Source organism: Stenella coeruleoalba (assembly GCF_951394435.1).
Source record: "Stenella coeruleoalba genome assembly, chromosome: 16".
Lineage (NCBI taxonomy): Eukaryota > Metazoa > Chordata > Mammalia > Artiodactyla > Delphinidae > Stenella > Stenella coeruleoalba.
The window spans coordinates 33,193,596-33,216,182 of NC_137162.1; the positions used below are offsets into that span (position 1 = coordinate 33,193,596).

Here is a 22,587-nt window from a genome sequence, read left to right on the forward strand (position 1 = left end):
GGCTTCTTGGTTTTGAAAAAAAAGTCTCATTAGATTGTGATACTGAAAACCGCAGCAGCCATTATGTGAGCAGGAGTAGGGACCAAGAGAATTATAGAGATAACAGCCCAGAGCCTTAACATTGTGAAATTGCTGATCTAAGCTAGGATTGTTTGATTCCAGACTTTTAAAATTTATTTATTTGGCTGTGTTGGGTCTTCGTTGCTGCACACAGGCTTTCTCTAGTTGTGGTGAGCACAAGGGCAGCTACTCTTCGTTGCACTGCACGGGCTTCTCATTGTGGTGGCTTCTTTTGTTGCGGAGCACCGGCTCTAGGCACGTGGGCTTCAGTAGTTGCGGCACACAGGCTCTAGAGCACAGGGTCAGTAGTTGTGGTACACGGGCTAGTTGCTCCGCGGCATGTGGGATCTTCCCAGACCAGGGGTTGAACCGTGACCCCCCTCATTGGCAGGCAGATTCCCAACCACTGCACCACCTGGAAAGCCCCCTGATTCCAAACTTCTTTTGTAACAAACAATAAATGCCCTGATGGTGTCAGCCTTTTCTATTAATTGCATCTGAATGCACCTGCACTGATACTAGCTGCAAAGAGAATGAGGAGTGTGGTTATAATAGATGAGTAAAATGAACAGCTGTCCTTTGGGGAGGTGATGTCATTGTCATCTCTTGTCTTCATCCTCATCCACACTATAATCATTGCTGAAAAATAAAAATAACCCTGGGCAGTATTTCCCCGTCTGCAGTGTGCTTTCACGTATATTTTCTGGCTCTAAGGTGATAGGCAAGTGGCAGCATAATGTAGGAGGTATCAGCTCTGTCACTAGAGGCAGACACACACAGTTTCATACACTAGCTCTGTCACTCTCTTTGCTGTGTGACCTTGGACAAGTGACTTAAACCCTCTAAACCATAGTTTCCTCATCTATATAATGGAACAGTTATAGAAACTCCCATTAGCATCGCTGTGAGGATAAAATGACATGTCACATAGGGAGTTTTTACCCATATTGTGCGGGACACTAAAAACACTTAATATACAGTATTCCCTAAAATAAGTTGGATTTTGATTTTCATGACAGCCTGGGAAAATCGCTGGGGCAGGCATGAACATTCCTATTTTAGAGTGGAGGAAGCTGCGTCTTAGGGAGTTGAGGTGACTTGATCAAGGTCAGAAACAGATTTTCATCCCAGGTCCAGTGGTTCCCATTTCAAGGCTCTTTCCACAGTAATATGCTTCCTTAAAATTCCCAAAGAAGCGATACAAAATAAAATTTAAGTTCTGAGATGCTTCCTTTTTTTTTTTTTTTTTTGTGGTACGTGGGCCTCTCACTGTTGTGGCCTCTCCTGTTGCGGAGCACAGGCTCTGGACGCGCAGACTCAGCGGCCATGGCTCACGGGCCCAGCCACTCCGCAGCATGTGGGATCTTCCCGGACCGGGGCACGAACCCATGTCCCCTGCATCAGCAGGCGGACTCTCAACCACTGCGTCACCAGGGAAGCCCGAGATGCTTCCTTTTTGATCTCCAATAAATAGAATCATTTCCTTTAGAAGGGAATTATTACTGTAGCATATGTGCATATGTGAGAGATTAAATTTGTACTGAAAATAATATACTCTGGAAGTTTTTCTTAATCCTCTAGTATCTGCTCCATCCCATCATCACCACCTCTTACTTCGACCTTATAAAAATCAAGTGAAAATACACGTCTTCCTAATCTATGCAAGGTGGCATAGGTGCCATTCTACAAAATCTATAAATCAAACAGCAAAGCTGACCTTTTTCTCTTTTCTTTTCTCCTTCATATAAAACCTGTATTATCCAGTCTGATATTTAACATTCAAAACAGTTTACTTTCTGTCTTTGTGGCGACATGCATCTCAACATCAAGTTAATAGGATATGACTTGTACCACAATCTGGATCTACACCTCTGCCCTTCCTCTACACCCACATCCTTTGTCATCAGACAGTAACTGATATAACACAGGCCATATTTTTCTTTAAGCAATGTTTAATGATTCACTTGCAGCGTAAGTCCAGGAACAAACACTGATAAAACTTGAATATTTTTTGTTTCCTTAAACTTAGCTTAGTCATCACCTCCTTCATAAAGCCTCCCCGTGGGGTGACCTCTAATGAGGCACTTAACCTCACTGTGTTGTCATTGGTCTGCCTTGATGTCCACCTTGCCTTGGCTCTGCTGAAGGTGGTCTCTGCTGTACCCTCCTCTCCACCACTAGTGCCTTGCACCGCACCTTGCCCGTTGCAGATGGGTTAAATATTTGCTGAATCAAGTGAGGAGATCAGTGCTTGGTGCATCCCCTAAAATGGGTGGGATTCCTTCAGGAGACTTCCCTGTAATACTTGTTGCACGATTGTAGTGGAAGATGTTCTGGTCCTGGGGTTAAATCAATAGAGTGAGTCTGGCAGGCAAGAAGGTGAAGGTTATTATCAGATGCTAACACATTCTCCCACAGGAGCATGCCATTCCTTCTTTCTTTGGTTGCTTGGTTTGGGAGACACAACTTTAATCTGATTCTGAGTTCTCCTCTCTACTCGTGGACCACAAGATGCGCCCCAGGGATCAGCCTTCTCTGCCCCTTTCTCCATTACCTCTCCAGATTCTGGGCAAAACCCTAGCTTGATCTTGCCTTTCTCCTTTGTTTGGGTGTCACTACTAGACTGGACTCTTTGTTATCTTACTCATGTTTCCCACTCAACCATCCAAAGCTAAAAATATCATTAGATTCAAAGCAGAGAGCGCAACACAGACGATAAGGAAAAATAAAGAGAACCAGACCAACAAACACTGGATTTGCCCTAGACGACAGAGCACTGGGGATCTTGGAAAGAGTAATTTTGCGGGAATCATGTCACACAAGCCAAAATGGTAGGGGCTCTAACAACCACTGCCATTGGGAGTCTGGGCCTCCCTCATTTTCCTGCAAACTTGCTAAGTGATCTGGGATAAGTCACGCCTGTCTCTGGGACTGTTTCATCAGGGAGTCAAGTTTGGACTAGCTCAGTCGTTCTGTCTTCAGTGATACACCTGAATGCCCTAGAGAACTCGTTAATAATGCATATTCCATGCTTCCCACCCCCAGACACCCTGATTTAGGAGATTTGGGGAAGGCCAAGGAATCAACATTTTCAACACACTCCAAGGCTGAGGTGATTTCCTGGACCAAAAACAGTGAAGTAGATGACCTCATAGTTCCCTTCCAGCCCTGACATTCCCTCAATTGTCAGATTTGGGGACCAGGGGGTAGTGAGGAAATGTTGGCAGCCAAAAAGTTCTGTTTGGGAAATGTAGCCACAAAAGAATATCACATGGCAGGTGGAAGGGACTGGTCAGGGAGGGCCATGTTCACTGTGCCCCTCAGGGCCTCTTGGATTGAACTGGACTTGGGGACACCTCAGTCCTCACACAGGAGGCCAAATTGAGAGCCTCCCTTAGCTTCCTGCCCATCTCAGGCTGAGCTAGTCACTCTTCCTTTTGCCCCATTCAGATGCTCTAAACAAATGTTACATACTGAAAATACGTCTGACCCAGTGCTAAATTAAAAACATTTCCAACATTTAAAAATTGGAAGATTACACACTTAAAAATACGAGATTTCGGGACTTCCCTGGTGGCACAGTGGTTAAGAATCCGCCTGCCAATGCAGGGGACACGGGTTTGAGCCCTGTTCCGTGAAGTTCCCACATGCCACAGAGCAATTAAACCCGTACGCCACAGCTACTGAGCCTGCGCTCTAGAACCCACGAGCCACAACTACTGAGGCCGCGCGCCGCAACTACTGAAGCCCATGCGCCTAGAGCCCGTGCTCCGTAGCAAGAGAAGCCACCGCAATGAGAAGCCTGCGCACCGCAACAAAGACCCAGCTCACGGCAACTAGAGAAAGCCCATGCGCAGCAACGAAGACCCAATGCAGCCAAGAATAAACAACTAAAAAAAATAATAATAAATTTATTTAAAAAAAGAAATAGGAGACTTTTCTTGGTAAATCTGAAAGATCAGCCACACTGGGCTTACATTCACATACGACGTTGGCTGGAGCTGGGCAGTTGCGCCCCCTTTGGGTGAAGACAGGCATTTTCCAGCCTCCACGGTCCGGCTGGCGGGCTGGCTCATCGGAGTTCCCATCTGGCCCATCAAAGGGGATTTTGAGTTGGCTCCTCTGACTAAAATTTACTCTGGGATAAGCCAGAGCAGCAGAGAGCTACACACTGGGAGAGGATAGTACTGCCTGCCGCTGCTGGTTATGGAATTGCCTCTGGACACAACGTTTTTCACCCCTATCATTAAGAAATCAGCGGAGTGGAATTCACTGCTGTTTAAGGCGAGGGTGTTGAGGCCATGGACCTCTAGTTACATGTTTTCTTCTCTGCAAAGGCACACTGGAGGCATCTCTTTACAATCTCAGTACCAGGATCACTACAGTGGTGTTTCTCTTGAAGATCAGCTGTGAATGGGGTACAGGATTGCTTCTCTGTGCTCAAACGCAGGGCTCACCTCTCAGAAGCGCTCCATGGCCTGCATTGGGGCTACCCTTGTGAGTGGCTCCATTTCACTTCTTAGTCTTGTTTTACTATTGCTTTTTCCTACTTCTTTTAAATTTTATCTTAGTATAAGACATATCTTTGAAGAGTCAGACCTCCAATCTTTATTAGAATAAAGCAGGGTTTAAATAAATGAATTCCTCTACTCAACATATACCTTGATTATAGCACTTCCCACAACATATTATACTTATATGTTTAGCTCTTGGTCTCTTCTACCAGACTGTGAAGATGGAGCTGCATTTTACTATCACTGTGTCACTAACACCTAGCCCAGAGCTTTGCGTGTAGTTGCCATTTAATAAACGTTTGGAGAATGAACGTAAAGACGTTTGCCGAATAGGCACAGCACGGATCCATGGAACAGGTGGAGAGGTTTGACAAGGCAGAACTTCCCAGACCAGAGGGATGAAAGAGACCAGGTGTGTTCTGCCATTTCTGTAACTCAAGGAACATCCCATTACTCCAGTTAAGGATACTGAGTTTGGAGAATTCGTAAGGGTTTTCTGGTGGAGAGAAGATGGGCTTTGGAGTCGACCTGGAGTCTGAAATCCAAGAATGTCTTTTTTTTATGATTATGGGCATTTTGCTTAAACTTTCCGAGCTTCATGCAGCTTTTGGTTCCAAGGTGTCCTTAACCACCTTATTTATCATCTTACACTGTATGTTTTATCTGTAACTCGCTGGCACCCCTCTCAGGGCAGAAATCTCACAATACCTGTCTACATACATATACACTCCTCAGAGCAAAACTTATTATATCATTTTATTCTTTTCTCCTCTACATTACTAACAGTAGCCCAGTGTTAAGCATTTTAGAAAACCTGAAGAAATAAAAAATTTCTTGGTTTACACACGCATGTATAAAAATATATATTCAGATAAGCAAATATCTGCTCATTACATCGCCCAGCTTTTAAGAGTGCCAAAAATAAATAAATAAAACACCTGCAAATCAAAAGAGAGGGCTAGGTGGTTTTATCAAAATTCCTTTTAACAATTTTAGCTAACCAACATGTGCTAATGAAATTCAAGTTAAAGTTATAGCCAGTTAACATTACAGAAAACATTGTGTGTGGCTACTAAGGAGTATTCCTTAAACAGAATCTGCTTTGTGCTTAGAACACAGGTAGGTTTACAGTTTCAACAGTAAGCAGCAATAAAGATCAGGAAAATCCCCAACTTTTCTAATAACCGCTCTAACATAGAAAGGGAAAAAAAAAATGAAAAAAGTATCACCATCTTTTCACAATGGACATGAAAATCAGAACTGTAGGCTTAATAAGTGCTTGGATTAAAAAATACTAACACAATAAGATCCCTGGTTAATTACTTCTGATTTTTAAAAATCCACGAAACATAAAATAGTTGCTTGTTGGTGTAACGAATTTGATGCACAAGCAACAACCTGAACTATCTTTTCTCCAGCAAGTACTTTAACAGTGCAAAATGTTAGTCATCTCAGCATTCAATACTCTGCACATTCTGTCACTAAAGCCTCAAGATGAACCACTGCAGGGAGGTATCACTGCCAAGGAAATGCAAATCAGGCAAAAAAAAAAATAATAATACAACGATTCACTCCTATACCAGAGTCTGAAAAGTATATAGGCACTTTCTGATCTGAGGTGAAATAAGTAATTCAAAATGTCCATAAGCTAACGTAAAATACAGTACTGAATCTTTTGACACAAAAACAAAGAATAATTATATTGTTACTCAGAACAGTATTCAACATGGACGAGTAGATCTCGATGTTCGGTGGCTGGATACTGGATATTGCACTTGGGACATTCTACCAGGCTTTCATTTAGTGCAGCAGTAGGACTTTTTGGTGAGGCAACTTTTCCTCTGTTTTCAGTCTCTCCTTGCAAAGTGACTAATGGCTCTGTGAAGGCAAACTCTTGAAGCTGCTTCTGAAAAATAAATGTCAAACGAACACGGTTTGTATAGATGGCCTACCATCCAGTAACTGCTCCACAGGTACTCCAGTTGCTTCAGCCCTGTAGACAGATTTTCTTCTGAATCTCTCTGGTCACTGGTATTATGGTGGCAACATACAAGGCGGTTATAAATCACCCAAATTACCCAGGAAGTTCTAGGGTTGGGTGTTTACATAGATAGGTTTTATTAAAATGCTTAGAGCCAAATGTAAAGGTGGGCGGGTGGACAGTGCTGACAAAGTTTGCTAGGTTTGTAAAAGAGGGGTAACTTCAATAATAAAGAACTACATGGAATTAAGAGCAGCAAAGAATTTTAGCAGGTCAAACAGGTTACACACAGAAATGACTAAGATGTTGTATAATTCCTTTGTGACTTCCCTATTTCATGATTTTTTCCCTGAGGAATTTAGAATAGTCAGTAAAGCTTAAAAATGAGTACTTTACAACATAATATGAAGATGATGGATGGTAGGAACACAAAGAAAAATAAAGGAAAATTATGGATTCTTTTGTATACCTTTGGCTTCCTATACTTTGAAAAACAGTCATCAACAGGAATGAATTATACATTTCAATTTCAAATATTATAAATGGTCAATATCAATGACATAAATAGAGCCAAAAAGTTATTTTCTGTCTTTTATTCATAAAGAAATTACAAATGATTTTAACAACTGCTATTTTCTCTTTTGAAAACCGAGGAATTCTGTTCGTAACATTTCACCATCTGCAAATATTCTGCAGTACTAGGATGATATATGAAATGTGTGGGGACATAACACACACAGACCCTAACAGATTTGGTCCAAAGCTTATTAATAGGATGAAAATAGGTAGATCAAAAACCATTTCCTCATAGAAGCATGTTATTTAAAAGGTTAATGTTTAAAAAGATTATGTGTTCAGGGTAACCCCCAGAAAGTACTCAACTCAATATGCCTAAAAGAGAGTATTAACAGTAATAGTCCATTAGCCCTAAAACCAGCATTTTTTTCTTTCTTTCTTTTTAAATAGAAAAGAATAATTTCAATTCAGGATCTACAACTGCCCTGCCTTGCCCCCTGTATCCCCCAGGCCAGGCACTGTTTAGTGCCTTTAGAATCACAGAGCCCAGCGTGGGTGGGGAATGATCCCAGGCACCGGTAATGTTATCATTACCAAGAGGCCCATAATGTCCCTCTGTCTAGTCCTCTGAACTGATGCTCAAAGGGCAGTTGCTTCAAAAGAGGCAGGGGATTTGATCTGATTGATTTGAGAAACAGCCATTATTTAAGCTGTATCCTCCTACTTCAGGAAATGGTTTTACATGTAAATAGAAAGATGGCAGAAAGAGAAAGATGAAAACAAGTTTTAGTTTAACCATTCCGATCTCACCAAGGATTCCAACTGTGTTATTTGATTTCTTGCTTTTCGGAGCTCCTTAAGAATTACATGCAATTGATGCTGCATATTTTGACGGTCAAGTTTTTCATTTTCAAAGTCTACAGTACATGCCTGCATCTAGAAAAAATGCCCAAGACAAGACAATGACAGCTAGTATATACTGTCTAGTTTTCTTGACTGGATGCTTGCATTTTTTTTTTATTAGCACAAGAAGCAAACATGTATTGTACCATTAGAGCAAGAATTCCTCTGAACACACTGAGATGTTGATAAATGAAAAAGCTTTGTCCAAGGAGCAAAACCAAAGCTTGAGGTATAAGTGAGTGGTTAGAATCTGTCCTCCCCATCCTCCTTTTTGTGGGGAAGGGAAAGAGATGGCTGTTCCCTGGTTTGGAATATACTAAAAATCTCTGGTGTCTATTCTGAGAATAACTGGTGTCTCTTTGAGTTCTACTTGAAGTTATCAAGCAGCCCTATTAGGGACATTCGGTCAGACTAGCAGCCATTTAGGGAAGAATAAAATTTGCGAAGACAAACATCTACCTGTCAAGAAAATTGCCATGTCACCTTAGAGAATCTGGTTTAGCCTAAAGATAGTAATGGGAACATATGGCTGGCACAGATAGTCACTTTAAATATTTTGTTAAAGTTTTTAAAAAACATTTTCTACAACTTTCAACTGTTTCTTCACAGAATAGTGTAAACATGAGGAAAAATTCCATTTTCTAAAGGGTTAAATTGAATTTAGAAGCAACCCCAATGAATACCTGTTGTTCCAACAGAGCTACCCTTTTCTGTTCCTCTTTCTGCTTCAACAGAGTCGTGTAAAGAAACTGGATCTGTAGGATGTAAATAGAACCAACACTGTCACATTGACATTTTATGGTTTGACCTTGACCTGGGATGCATGACAGGCTCACATTTCTAAACAGGGCAACACCTGCTCTTCTGGGTGAGTCCTTCCAGCTGTGGTTGGGCAACCTATCTATATAAGCAGCTGAGCAGTACTGCCCAGGCCAAGAGTTCCCTGAGGCACAGACTGAACGTTGATTAAAAAAAAAAAAAGCACTAAACCGGGGCTTCCCCGCTGGCACAGTGGTTGGGGGTCCGCCTGCCGATGCAGGGGACACGGGTTCGTGCCCCGGCCTGGGAGGATCCCACAAGCCGCGGAGCGGCTGGGCCCGTGAGCCATGGCCGTGGAGCCTGCGCGTCCAGAGCCTGTGCTCCGCAACGGGAGAGGCCACAACAGTGAGAGGCCCGCGTACAGCAAAAAAAATAAAAAATAAAAGCACTAAACCGCAGTGGACACACCCACTTTCCTTTAGGTCCTGACATCCACTAATATTTCTGAGTAGGATAACAAAGCTGGAAGAGCCTGGCCACCTCAGCCAGAGTAGGAGCAAACTTCTCAGTCACTTCTGCATAATCTTTCATAAATATCACTGCTTGCACCTGCAGGCAGAAGTAAGGGTGGTAAAGACTAAGAAGGCAAATGTTACAGACTATTTTTTTCCTTCTCTCTCAACTTTTGGAGGATTTTAAAAATTACTATTCTTTTTTTTTCTTAAATTAATTTATTTAATTTTTGATTGCGTTGGGTCTTCATTGCTGCACGTGGGCTTTTTCTAATTGCGGTGAGCGGGGGCTGCTCTTCATTGCGGTGTGCAGGCTTCTCATTGCAGTGGCTTCTCTTATTGCAGAGCACAGGCTCTAGGCACACGGGCTTCAGTAGTTGTGGCTCACAAGCTCAGCTGTTCCACGGCATGTGGGATCTTCCCAGACCAGGGCTTGAACCCGTGTCCCCTGCATTGGCAGACGGATTCTTAACCACTGTGCCACCATGGAAGTCCCCCAAATTACTATTCTAATAGTAGCAATAACTAACATTTACCTAGCCCTTTAATTTACAAAGCACTTTTACATTCTCTCAGTTGACCTTCATAAAAGTCCTCTGAGGTGAGAAGAAGTTGTTAGATTTACTATTATTAATTTGACACAAATAACCTGCAAGTCAGAGAAGTTAGCTGATTTTCCTCAGGCCACACAATTAGAGACCTGGTATGGACCTCAAATTATGTTTTTTCCGTTATTTCATGCTGCCAGGCAAAATTTAAATTAATGAGTTTCTGTTGAAGTAGTATTCAATTCTAATAATCCTCAGTAATGCCAACATTACTGAGACGGACATCCTGGATCCGGCTGTGAGCATAGTGAGAACATGGAGGGCATCTGGTAATTAACTTGAGCCAGTGTCATCACAATCTCAGTGCCAGCCTAGCAATCAGCCTTGATCCCCCCTTAACTTCCCCTCTTTCAGCTTCTCACACATACCTAACTCCTCCTCACTCAGCTTTTGTGTCTGTGATTTCCTCCCACTAGGAGGGAATTCCCACAGTCACCCACCTCGCCGGTTCCTTCTCACCATCAGCTTTGTCCAAATACCATCTCCTCAGCGACGCTTCCGCTGGCCCCCGATTTCTCTTGGTCATATTACCCTGTTTTATTTTCTTTAGTTTTCTTGTTTATTTAGGTACTTGTTTATGGTCTGTCTCCCTTCTAAGTATGAACTCCTAGGAGGGGGCAGGAACTTGCGTTGCTCCTTGCTGGTTCCCAAGTAGTTAAAATAGTCCCTGACACTTAGTAAGTACCATGAGAATTCTGAATTATAAACTGTGGAAAACCTTGCTAGTTAGACTCACCTGAGATAAGAGCTCTTCAGATCTCTTCTTCTCTTCTTCAAGTTTTTCCCTGGCAAGATCATTCTCTTCCTTGAGCCTTTGTATTTTCTCTGTTTTATGCCTATCGTATTCCAGATGTTGTACATCTGCCTTTCTTTGTGAACACAACAGCTGATTTAAATCTTGCACTTCTTTTTGGGTTTCTTCATATTTTCTTCTAAATTCACTAAGTTCAAAATTCAACTGAGTTATTGTTTGTCGTTCTACCTCAAGATCGTTTTTTGCATTTGCCAAGAGATGGTTGTAATATTTTTGCTTTTCTTCTTGAAGACAACCTAGGACAAACACATCAGGGCACAACTCACTTTATAAAAGAGAGAATTTTCCTGAAGAAATAAATGTAAATATGTTTCTATAAACAAGATCACATTTATTTCCTCACCTTCAAAAACGAAGAGTCAAGAGAGAGGGAACATGGCTGATATTTGACAGAACAAGAAACAGAAGTTCAGGTATACTACTTGAAGTCACAAAATGAATAAATAGAAGAACTAGAAACAGTAATATAATTATTCTGAGGGAGGGAAAGTCACTAATGTCTAAAGAAAACAAATCAACATATAGGGCCATTAAGTCATTATTTATAGATATGGCGGTAATTACCAAAACCAAAACCAGAAATGTTTAAAAGCAGCTGCCCTGATGGGAGGAAGAAATAGGCATTAGGATGGGATGGGAAAGGTAGAACAGGGTCTTCTGTACTATTATTAAATTATTTTAACAAGTGTTTATATTGCTTTGATAAAACACAGAGAGAGAGCGAGGGAGAGAGAAAAGGAAAACTATATTACCCGAGAAAAAGACTAGACTTCACCCATAATTAAAATCCTTTTATGTGTAGTAAACTTATAAAGGCATTACAGTAGTAACTTTGTCCCCTTAGGAATAAAAAGCTTTAAATTATCTCTAGAGACATTCCTTTTATACTTTTTTAGCATTAGTTTCATTTTAAATATTCACATGTGAAGCTCTAAGATTATGAGCCTTGCTGGCCTTTCATTAGCTTTCTCTTTCTATAATTCAAGGCTCCAGTCCCACTAAGGCTGTCAGTCATTCTAAATGAGTGCTTTGCACAGGGGTTTTTCTTTTCCTGGCTCATCACCTGGAACTGCTGAATCTATTTGTAAAATGAGAATAATGATCCTTCCTGCCCCACCTCTTAGGCTTCTTGCGAAACACAATGGAGATCAGTGTCAGAGAAGCTGCAGACCACTTGGCAAAAAAGACAGCATCAATCAGAAGAAACTTCACCTCAATTCTAGGGTGAGATTCAAATGATTGAAGAATAATGTATAAAAATGTAATCTTTCTCCTGGGATAGATATGAATAACTGCTTAAGGGAAGCTGAGTAAAAAGATGAGGTCAGCACTGGGGGAAATAAAGTTGGAGAAGGGCTTTGAAGGAGGGGAAGGATATGTAAGGTGGAGAAAACTTAATGTGCCTTCAGGGCTGCAAGACCCCTTTACCCTCTGACTTATGCCCTTTGGTGTCAGAAAACAATGGGAAATGAAACAGACTGGCTAAAATGGTATTTCTTACTTCAGGGCTTGCAGACCTGCTCTTACTTTACTTTATAACACATGTCTATAAGAATCTAAATTTGATGAATCTCTCCTTTTGAAAAATATCAGGCAGGACAACCCTAAAGAACATTTTTATACCAGTACCTTCTGATTCAGTCTTTTTTGTCTCCTGTGGGAATGCATGAACAGCTGTTTCCAATTTCTGTTCCAACTCAAAGATCTTCGCTAAAAGTCCTTTTACGTAGACCTCTCGCTGCTCATCATACACAAGCCATTGCTGATTTTTCTCCAGAGCCTCAAAGTGAAAATGAAAGCAAATCAATAATAAAAACTCAAACTCTTAAAATGGACAAGGGAGCCCAAGGGATGCAGTCTTTTCCAGCACACAAAAACTCTACAGCTCACATCATAGAATGATTCTAGGCAACCACTGTAAAGCTCCTGACACAGAGACACATTCTAAGGCCACACACCTTTGGAATACCTAATAACATGGCAAAGTCACATCTACATGGGGTTAAGTTCATTTGTCTGCTATTTCCTATACACAATTTGCTTTGTGTCTGTGTCCATGTCATTCTCTGTAAACAGAATGTCTTTGTGGTAGAGGTGGAGATGCACTGCTCAGATACTCTTTTAAGAAAGAGCTGTTTCAAAAAAAAAAAAAAAAGAAAGAAAGAGCTGTTTCTTGGGGCTTCCCTTTGGCGCAGTGGTTAAGAATCTGCCTGCCAATGCAGGGGACATGGGTTCAAGCCCTGGTCCGGGAAGATCCCACATGCTGCAGAGCAACTAAGCCCGTGAGCCACAACTACTGAGCCCACGTGCCTAGAGTTCATGTTCTGCAACAAGAGAAGCCACCGCAATGAGAAGCCCGGGCACTGCAACAAAGAGTAGGTCCCCCTCGCCACAACTAGAGAAAGCCCGCGTGCAGCAACAAAGACCCAACACAGCCAAAAATAAATTAATTAAATAAATAAATTTTTTAAAAAAGAAAATGAGCTGTTTCCACCCAACACAGGGCTCTGCCTGGGAGCTCTCCACAGGGTGGACAGAGGCTCTGTCAGGTTTGCATCCTGGCCTGACGGTGCCCCTGTCCAGTCCTGCTGCCTTCCTTTTCCTCTCACAGATGTCGCTCCCCAATAAACTGTTTGCACTGCTAACTCCATCTCAAACTTAAATACCACCCTCTCTCCTTATCACCAATTTTCATCTTTTACATCTTTTAGAACTCAAAAATTCCAAATTGGGATCATTCATCTGGTTTGTATAGGGGCTTATGAACTCAGTTGTTATATATACATATGTCTACATATTTAAAAAAATTATTTTACCAACCATCTTCAGCTTTTTTCTGTGTTTGCTGTTTCTCTCAAATAGATAGTAAGCTCCTTGAAGTGGCAGACCATGCTTTTCCACGAGGATTTACAGCTTTTGCATACAATGTGTAGTCAAGAAATTATTTGAATGATGGGATAATATTAATAAAATAAGCAGTGTCTGTTTAAGTTAGCTGGTAAGAGGGAAAGTGATTCACTTTACTGTTACTGCTAATATTAGTTTTTCATTTCAGTTACATCTTTCCTGCAAGAAACTAGATGATGCCTTACCAGCCACCTAGCACAAGCTGGAAAATTTTATAAAATCACATCTACATTTTCTGTGGATCATACCACCTGATCTGTGGCAAGACATTAGCAAAATATTCACATAAGAAGCTACATTAAGGGCTTCCCTAGTGGTGCAGTGGTTAAGAATCCGCCTGCCAATGCAGGGGACACGGGTTTGAGCCCTGGTCTGGGAAGATTCCACATGCCGTGGAGCAACTAAGCCCATGTGCCACAACTACTGAGCCTGCGCTCTAGAGTCCTCGAACCACAACTACTGAGCCCGCGTGACACAACTACTGAAGCCCATGCGCCTAGAGCCCGTGCTCCACAGCAGGAGAAGCCACCGCAGTGAGAAACCGCGCACCACATCAAAGAGTAGCCCCCACTCTCCACAACTAGAGAAAAGCCCACGCGTAACAACGAGGACCCAATGCAGCCAAATTAAAAAAAAAAAAAAATTATAACTGTGTGTGTGTGTATGGGGGTGGGGATTGAAAGAGAAAGTATCAAATGGGGTAAAATGTTAACAATAGTTCAATTTTTTTAAAAATTTATTTTATATATTTATTTTTGCCTACGTTGGGTCTATGTTGCTGCGCACGGGCTTTCTCCAGTTGCGGCGAGCGGGGGCTACTCTTCACTGCAGTGCGCGGGCCTCTCATTGCAGTGCCTTCTCTTGTTGCCGAGCACGGGCTCTAGGCTCGTGGGCTTCAGTAGTTGCCGCACATAGGCTCAGCAGTTGTGGCTCGCGGGCTCCAGAGAGCAGGCTCAGTACCTGTGGTGCACGGGCTTAGCTGCTCCACGGCATGTGGGATCTTCCCAGACCAGGGAATGAACCCGTGTCCCCTGCATTAGCAGGCAGATTCTTAACCACTTCGCCACCAGGGGAGTCCCTAAAATAGTTCAATTTTGGTAAAGAGTATGTGGGGTTCTATGTACCATTTTCCATTCTTGTAACTTTTCTGTAAATTTGAATTTTTTCGAAATAAAAAATTTTAAATAATTATTATTTATCTTCCATAATTCTATGTTTAAAAATCAGATTTTCCAGGCTTCCCTGGTGGCGCAGTGGTTGAGAGTCCGCCTGCCGATGCAGGGGACATGGGTTCTGCCCCGGTCCGGGAAGATCCCACATGCCGCGGAGCAGCTGGGCCCATGAGCCATGGCCGCTGATCCTGCGCGTCTGGAGCCTGTGCTCCACAACAAGAGAGGCCACGACAGTGAAAGGCCCGCGCACCGCGATGAAGAGTGGACCCCACTCGCCGCAACTAGAGAAAGCCCTCGAACAGAAACGAAGACTCAATGCAGCCAAAAATAAATAAATAAAGAAGCTTTCATTAAAAAAAAAAAAAGCAAAAAAAATCAGATTTTCCTTTTTTTTTTGGCCTCACTGCACAGCTTTTGGGATCTTAGCTCTCCAACCAGGGATTGAACCTGTGTCCCCTGCAGTGGAAGCTGACAGTCCTAACCACTGGACCACCAGGGAATTCCCTAAAAATCAGATTTTTAAAATCAAGAGCAAGAAATGCCTATTAAAACTGACTTTTAGCTATTCGGTGTCAAAGTTACTGACACTGGAGAATGTTTACAGCATTAACTCCGTGTAATTATTTCAAAATATCAGCCAGACCTAAATGGTAGATGAGGAATGATACAGCTTGGCCTTAAGATTATTTTAGCATAACAAATACTGATTCTTAAAATAGGTGAGCAAACTTCTAAAGGAAGTTTTATGGGAGCTTTGCAGAGGGTGTAGGATTAACATTGCTGAGCTCCCCAAAGCCAATATTGTGACACTGCAGACTCTGAAGAGTGAGATTTCTCTCTCCCTGCTCCTAAACCCTCCAACTATAATTCTCCTCCTGCTCTAAAAGATCTGCTGAGACTCCAAAGGGGTAACCAGAGCTAAACCACCTCTTGCTCCCCACATGTAATTTAATGGTTCTTAAAGGGTGGTCTTCAGACCACTAACAGTAGCAGCAGCACCTGAAGCTTACTGGAAATGGAGAATCTCAGGTTCTACCCCAGACCAATCGTCATTACATAAAAATAACTTTAGTTGCTCTTTGAAGCAGTTAGCACTGAGAAGCCTAAAAATTACCCGAGTTTAAGAAAATAGCATCTATTTTCAGGTACTTTGCTAAACGAGACACTAGTGAAATTCAAGAAACTTCACAAGATTCCCTTTAGTCATTCTTTCCAATTTTGTAGATGCTGGGGATAGTATATGACATACAAAAAACTTATTTTGATAGTATTTTAAGAATTATGTTTCTTCTGTATTTCTGTTACCTCTAGGTAAATTACTTTGATAAGGGTATGTGGTACCCAGTTATATAGACACTCAACAGATTTAAATTCTTCTTTTGAAGATTAAATAGACCTCAAGGTACACCTGCTAGATAAGATAAAACAGGAATCTTAAGAGCATACCTAGATCAGGGTAGACATGCTAGTAATATTTCTGGAATCACAATATCTACCTACTGACCCAATAATTAAATCAAGAATTTCATACTTTGCATATCTAATCTTAAAACTTGAAAAAGTACAATGTGAATAGTAGTCCTGTGTCCCCAATTTATTTAATTTCCAATGAAACTCACCAATCCATTTAAGACATAAGTTTGTAATACAGCTTTACCATATATCTAAAATAACCTCATATCAAATTCTAGGAAAAAGAAACATTGAATACACAAAGAATGTGTTTCCTTTTCAAACTATGAAAGCAAACCCTGGTTCCAAGGGAATAATTTCAAACTAAAGAGTACATCTTGCATGGATAAACAAAAAGAAAAAAAAACTACAAGTTAAATTACATTATAATAATAAAATAGTTGAGCAAATTAGATTTAGGTGAAGAAGGGATACTGTTGAGGTATTTGGTAAAAATGGGTGATTTCTAGGGCTTTCTATCCTAAAGAGTCCATACTTAGAGGAACTGGCCCTCTTGAATGTCTGGAAAGAGACTTAAAGGTAGTAGTAACCTAGAGAGATGATCTCAAACCATTCATTTCTCCATTTCCTCAAAAGATTTTTTTCAAACCACAGCATTACTGCTGTCAATTTCCATGAAATTTGATAATAAATGAAGTCATAACTTAGTAAAAGAAAAATGAACTTACATCTTTCAGCTGTATTTCCATTTCATGAATATTACTCATTGATGAATTGAAGCAACTTGTAGCCACAGTCTACAAGTAAATCAATATTAGTTAACATCATAAATTTAACAACAGAAGTTTCCTCATTATATTTAGTTTCATAATAATACAGTATACTTCACAGGGGCATCCCAAAATCCAGATCTGGTATATGCCAGCTGATGGGTAGCAGAGCAGAATTTAGATGTCCTGGAAGCTTTCTAAGCAGATTGGAAACCCTGAGATTTCATACCTAATTTGACCTCTGAGGTCACCTGGACCCCAGTATAGCCCTCAATGCATATGAACAGCCCACTGATTTTCACCAGAAGGAGACAAAACAGCTGGGCTATTTAGATGAAATCTGGAAAATATTAAATTGGCAAATAAAAGACGAAAGTTGTTTTCTAGAACTATATTTGTATTAGCAATAGTATTAATTAGTATTCATTCATATAGAACTCAAAACATAATTTGTCCCCTCTTTTTTCTTCATTTTCTCATAGAGAAAAAAAAGAGGGGAAGTAGGTGGTAAGGTAGCCAGGCTAGTCAACAAAACTCATAAAAAGCTGTATTTCAGTCTTTTAACAGCTATAAGGAAAGAGATGTATGTGAAGGATGGCAAAGAAGCTCAAAATATTTTTTTCTCCAAAGATGCTCTAGCCACCCTAGTATGTAGCCCTTTCTCCCTCTCAATTTAGTCCTTTAGGTAGAAACTATGATAGAGATAGTTCATCAAATCCCTTTCCTTTCTCCCTGGGCACATTGTGGACTACATTTCCCAGACTTCCTGTGGTTAGTGAGGTCATGAGACTGAATTCTGTCCAATGGAACGTAAGCAAAAGTGAGATATGCCATTCCCAGGCCTAGACCTTACCAGTTCCCCCAATTCTCCACATGCTGTCTAGCCCACAGCTGTGTATAGCGGATCTGGTGGAGGACTGCACCCTGAGGGATGGGGGAGCCACTAGAAGGAAGGAATGTGGATCTCTGAATGCCTATGTGGAGCAAAGCCTCCTCCACTCCAACCTGCACTAGGCTGTGACATGAGGGAAAAATAATCATTTTTCATATAAGACTCTGAGATTTGGAGGTCAGTTGTTAGGCAATTAGACATGCTGACTAATACAGAAATGAGTAGTGGGTATTCAACAATTATTATAAGAATACATTTTTTAAATTATCATTTCTGCCAAGATTTACATTTCCACCTTCAAAAGAAACTAATTCTTGAGCTTTAAGTAAAGGTTTAGTCAACCACGTAGGACCTGACTATAATGTTTCATGAGTTTCAGTTCTATGGAAATTCTCTAGAAAAGCTTAACCTCTTTGAACTCATCTGTAGAAATACTCAATTGCCCATCTATGAGAGTACACATAAATTATAGGTGCTCTAAAGGGGAGATAAAGTAGAAAGACTCTTAACATCGTTGACATATTGTATCTGAAAGCCATAGATTTTCTTCTGTAGGTGGTATTAATAGTTGTAGTATTAGTATTATTCAAATGTCCAAATTTCGAAAAGAATCAAAGGTCTGATCAATAAGAAACCATTTATTTAGCACTTACTACATGCCAGGCACTCTGCTAGGCTATTTACATATACTGTAACATTTAATCTCCAGTATTCTTACCCTGATTTTACTGATGTGGAAATTGAGGTTTAGGAGAGGGGTCTGGTGAATTCTAGCATTGTCTCCAAGGCTAGAGAGGTTAAGGAATTTGTTCAGAGTCACACAGCTAGCAAGTGGAAGAACAAAGATCTGAACTCGGATCTGCCTACCCACAAATCCTTGCTCTTTTTGCTACACTAGTGATGCTAAAACAAAAGAGAGGGAGAAAAAGCATGTACAGTTAGGAAAAAAGCATACTTGATATTTTAACTGGGTATCTCAAATAAGAAAAACAACCAAAAAATGAAGCCTATTGTTTTCACAATACAAACTATAGAAAAAAGAACTCAACAAAATCTTCCCGGCTGTTGTAGATACACAGCGGATTCTGTATTCTGAATAATCCCTTGCATAAAACAATGGTGTGGGGAGTGGAGGGAGCCATATTACCTATTTTTGCTTATGGAGAAGTACCAGGCTATAAAAAAAAAAAGGAACCTGTTAGTATACTATACTGTCTCACCATTTGCCAAGCATGTTTTAACAAACTCATTCTCCATAAGAATTACAAACTGTATCAGAAAAGATTTTAAAAATCTGGGTTTAAAGAAATTAGTACCTGTGATAAACGAAGTGTATCAGCTTTGCCTTCAAATTCAGCAAGTCTTGCAGTTGTAGCAGACAAGTGTTTTTTTAATATATCTGTCTCTTCAGACAAGGATTTCAACAGCTGTTCCCTCCTTTCACCTTCCTTTGTTTTCTCTTCCAGCTGTTCAAGCAATGCAGTAGTGCTGTGTTTGGCTTTCAGCTCGTCTCTGAGTTGCTGTATTTCTTTGTCCTTCTCTGTGAGGCGATAAGCATTCTTCTCTCTCTCAGCTTCAAGGACTCGAATTTTCTAGATATAAACCAAGAAGAATCTTAGAAAAAGGCCAGGTCAAACACAAAAATAAACAGTACATTACAACAAGCATTTGTGAAGTGTTTATTATATATCAAGTCAGCATTATACCAGATACAGGGCAAAAAAGAAGATGACGCCTGGGAGGGGAGTCTGGGAGAGAATGGATACATGTATATGCATGGCTGAGTCGCTTTGCTGTGCACCTGAAACTATCACAGCATTGTTAATCAGCTATACTCCAATATAAAATAAAAAGTTAAAAAAAAAAAAAAGATGAAGGCAAGGTCTTACGCTCAGAGAAATCAGAGAGGTAAGCCAATATATTAATGCAATATGGTAAGTGCTGTGGTTAAGATATATAGAAAATGAATGGGACATGGACACAGAAAGGAAAGATCAACTCTGTCAACAGTGGTTAGAGAAAGCTGAAGAAAAGCTGGCTCTCACCTGAGTATCTGCTAGTCATTCCCCCACCATGCCAGATCTAATAATCTTAAAGGCTAAAAGTGAGTCACACAAAGAGATACATGCTCACTGATGAACTTGAAGCAACAGAATTTAAAAATAACAAAATGTTCTACCCGGATAAAAGTGCATTCATAAACTTGCTTTTTGTTAATAAATGATTTGGTGTCAAATCTAGAAGGTGATCTTCAAAGGAGTGTTCAACATTTTCAAGGATTTGAAAGATAAAGAAGACGTGTTTGTTAAACTCCTGCTGGCATAAGGGAGAACGCATCAATAGAGAGATGATAGAAAAAGTTAGCAGAGTGGCTTTACATGCTAACAAAGGAAAAACAACATAAAACTAAAAACTTGCATTTGAGGGTGGGGGAGAGAAGCAGTTGTTCAAATAAAGATGGAGAAATTGGGCTTCCCTGGTGGCGCAGTGGTTGAGAGTCCGCCTGCCGATGCAGGGGACACAGGTTCGTGCCCCGGTCCGGGAAGATCCCACATGCTGCGGAGCGGCTGGGCCCGTGAGCCATGGCCGCTGAGCCTGCGCGTCCAGAGCCTGTGCTCCGCAACGGGAGAGGCCACAACAGAGAGGCCCGCGTACGGCAAAAAAAAAAAAAAAAAAAAAAAAAGATGGGGAAATTGAGTGGGACAGTTGTATGAAAACGATGAGGGAATTTTCAGTTGCCTACAAGCTTAAGACAAGACAGTAGTATGATACAGTTACCAAAAATTCAATTCAATTTTTTTTTTTTTGGCGATACGCGGGCCTCTCACTGTTGTGGCCTCTCCCGTTGCGGAGCACAGGCTCTGGACGCGCAGGCTCAGAGGCCATGGCTCACGGGCCCAGCTGCTCCGCGGCATGTGGGATCTTCCCGGACCGTGGCACGAACCCGTGTCCCCTGCATCGGCAGGCGATCTCTCAACCACTGCGCTACCAGGGAAGCCCAAACCGAATTCAATTTTAAGCTTTCATAGAGTATATCATCCAGATTACGGGAAATAATAGTACTGCTTCAACCTGTGTTTGCCGCTGTATGCAATACTAGGTACATAATTCAAGAGGGACATGAACACACCACAGAGTGTTCAGGAAAGTGACCAGGAGGAGAAAAAGCCAGTAAAGCTGAAGAATATGGGGCTGGTCTACAGAAAAGTAAGAGGAAGCAAGATTTCCTTGGATATCTGAAAAATTGTCAATTGGATAAAAAAAAATAGACTTGTTCTGTGTAGCTTTAATTGACATAACTAGAACAAACGGGTAGAAGTTACAGGAAGTTAATTTCAATTGATTATAAAGGGGTTTTGATAGCCAGTGCTCGTCAGAAGTGGAATGAACTGGAAAGAGGTCTCCCAGGAAAGCTATTAGATTCCTTCACCAGATTACAAAATAATCTTTATGTCTAAGAATTGGCGATATGCGTTAAAAAAGTGTTAAAATATGTTAACACATACTATGTATTAAAAAATAATAATAAATATGTGTTAAAAAATAATAAATCAGTTGGTTTTACGATGTGCCTATAAAGTAAAATTTAAAGAAATCCAATGATATTATTTAGTACAGATCGTTTATTTTCTATGAACAATAAAAGTACTTTTGCAAAATAAATTACAATCAAGTTAACGATTAAATTTTAAATCCTTCCAGTTCTAGCAAATTCCTAACTGCTTTACAGACTATATCATACCAAATTGTAAATTAGGGAAATATAGTTTAACAGAACACAAAATGCTAATATCTGTAATGATTTTACCTTAAAAAAGACTGTAAACAAAGATTACTTGTAAAGCAGCCAATATACATGATTAAATGGGTTTTTAAACATTCACATTAAAAGCTAAATCCCAAAGTTGACAATAGATTTGTTTTTTACATTTAGTGAACATAAAAACTACATTATATCATTATACTTTCTCATCTACTACAGCAAAGCCTACTACAGTTTAAAGGGTCTTACCTCCAAAAGTCTGTGTCTGTCTTTATCATTCAGCTTTCCTTTTCCGCTTGCCATTTCATCCACCGATGTTTTTAAGGCTGCAATTTCTCCCCTAAATTTTTCTAATGCAGCTTCTGATTTGGAGTTACTAGGCTTTGGTCCCCATTTACTTTTAATTAAATCTTTGGGACTTCTGGAAGACATCTCTGAAAATGTCTGTAAAAATAAAAATACAGTAGTAAGTCTGAGTTTACAAGGTCAAATCTCAGGTTTGAAAAGGTCTAATAACTAATTTGCTAAACAGAAGAACCTTTCTATCTAAATAGAAGTGATATAGCCAAACCAGTAGGGTATGGAACAGGGACTGGGGAAGGCTTCTAGCGTGCTAGTAACACTATATATTTTTAAAGTCTGGGTGGTAGATACATGGGGAGTATTCAATATGTCAACTTGTACTCTTGTGTTTGTGCAGGATTCTGTATGTGTGTCATACTTCAGTAGAAAAATTTCATTTAAAAAAATGGAGGGATAACCAATGATTAAACCATTAAATGAAGTCTGAAAGAAGTAGATCACAATCGAAGACAAATTTTACCCAAGAATAAAAAGCTAATGATAAATAATGTAATTCTGAATATCTGGACATTGAAACGTCATTACCTGACATAATGGTGCGTACTCTGTTTTATAAGCTAAGCCTAGTTCAGATCTATCTTAATAATAATAGTCAGCTGAGAGAGCACAGTGGCAGAAGTGAGAAGAAACCAATATGAGG

The 22,587-nt window shown here is 40.5% G+C and overlaps 1 protein-coding gene across 3 annotated transcripts; it reads right to left on the bottom strand.

Moving 5' to 3' along the window:
- Window positions 1-5,346: 5,346 nt before the first annotated feature.
- CEP55 (centrosomal protein 55) lies at window positions 5,347-22,016 on the bottom strand (the record flags this gene model as incomplete). Of its 3 annotated transcripts, none has more annotated exons than XM_079899706.1 (8): window positions 5,347-6,480; window positions 7,882-8,001; window positions 8,658-8,729; window positions 10,590-10,903; window positions 12,297-12,447; window positions 16,888-16,956; window positions 19,138-19,413; window positions 21,834-22,016. In XM_079899706.1, the coding sequence occupies 8 exons, from the start codon at window positions 22,014-22,016 to the stop codon at window positions 6,280-6,282; spliced, it is 1,386 nt and encodes a 461-aa protein (XP_079755832.1). In that variant the 3' UTR covers window positions 5,347-6,279. The 3 variants fall into 3 exon arrangements, with proteins under 3 accessions (XP_079755832.1, XP_079755831.1, XP_079755833.1); XM_079899705.1 differs by having other exon boundaries at window positions 7,882-8,007; XM_079899707.1 differs by lacking the exon at window positions 7,882-8,001.
- Between the last annotated feature and the right edge of the window lie 571 nt (window positions 22,017-22,587).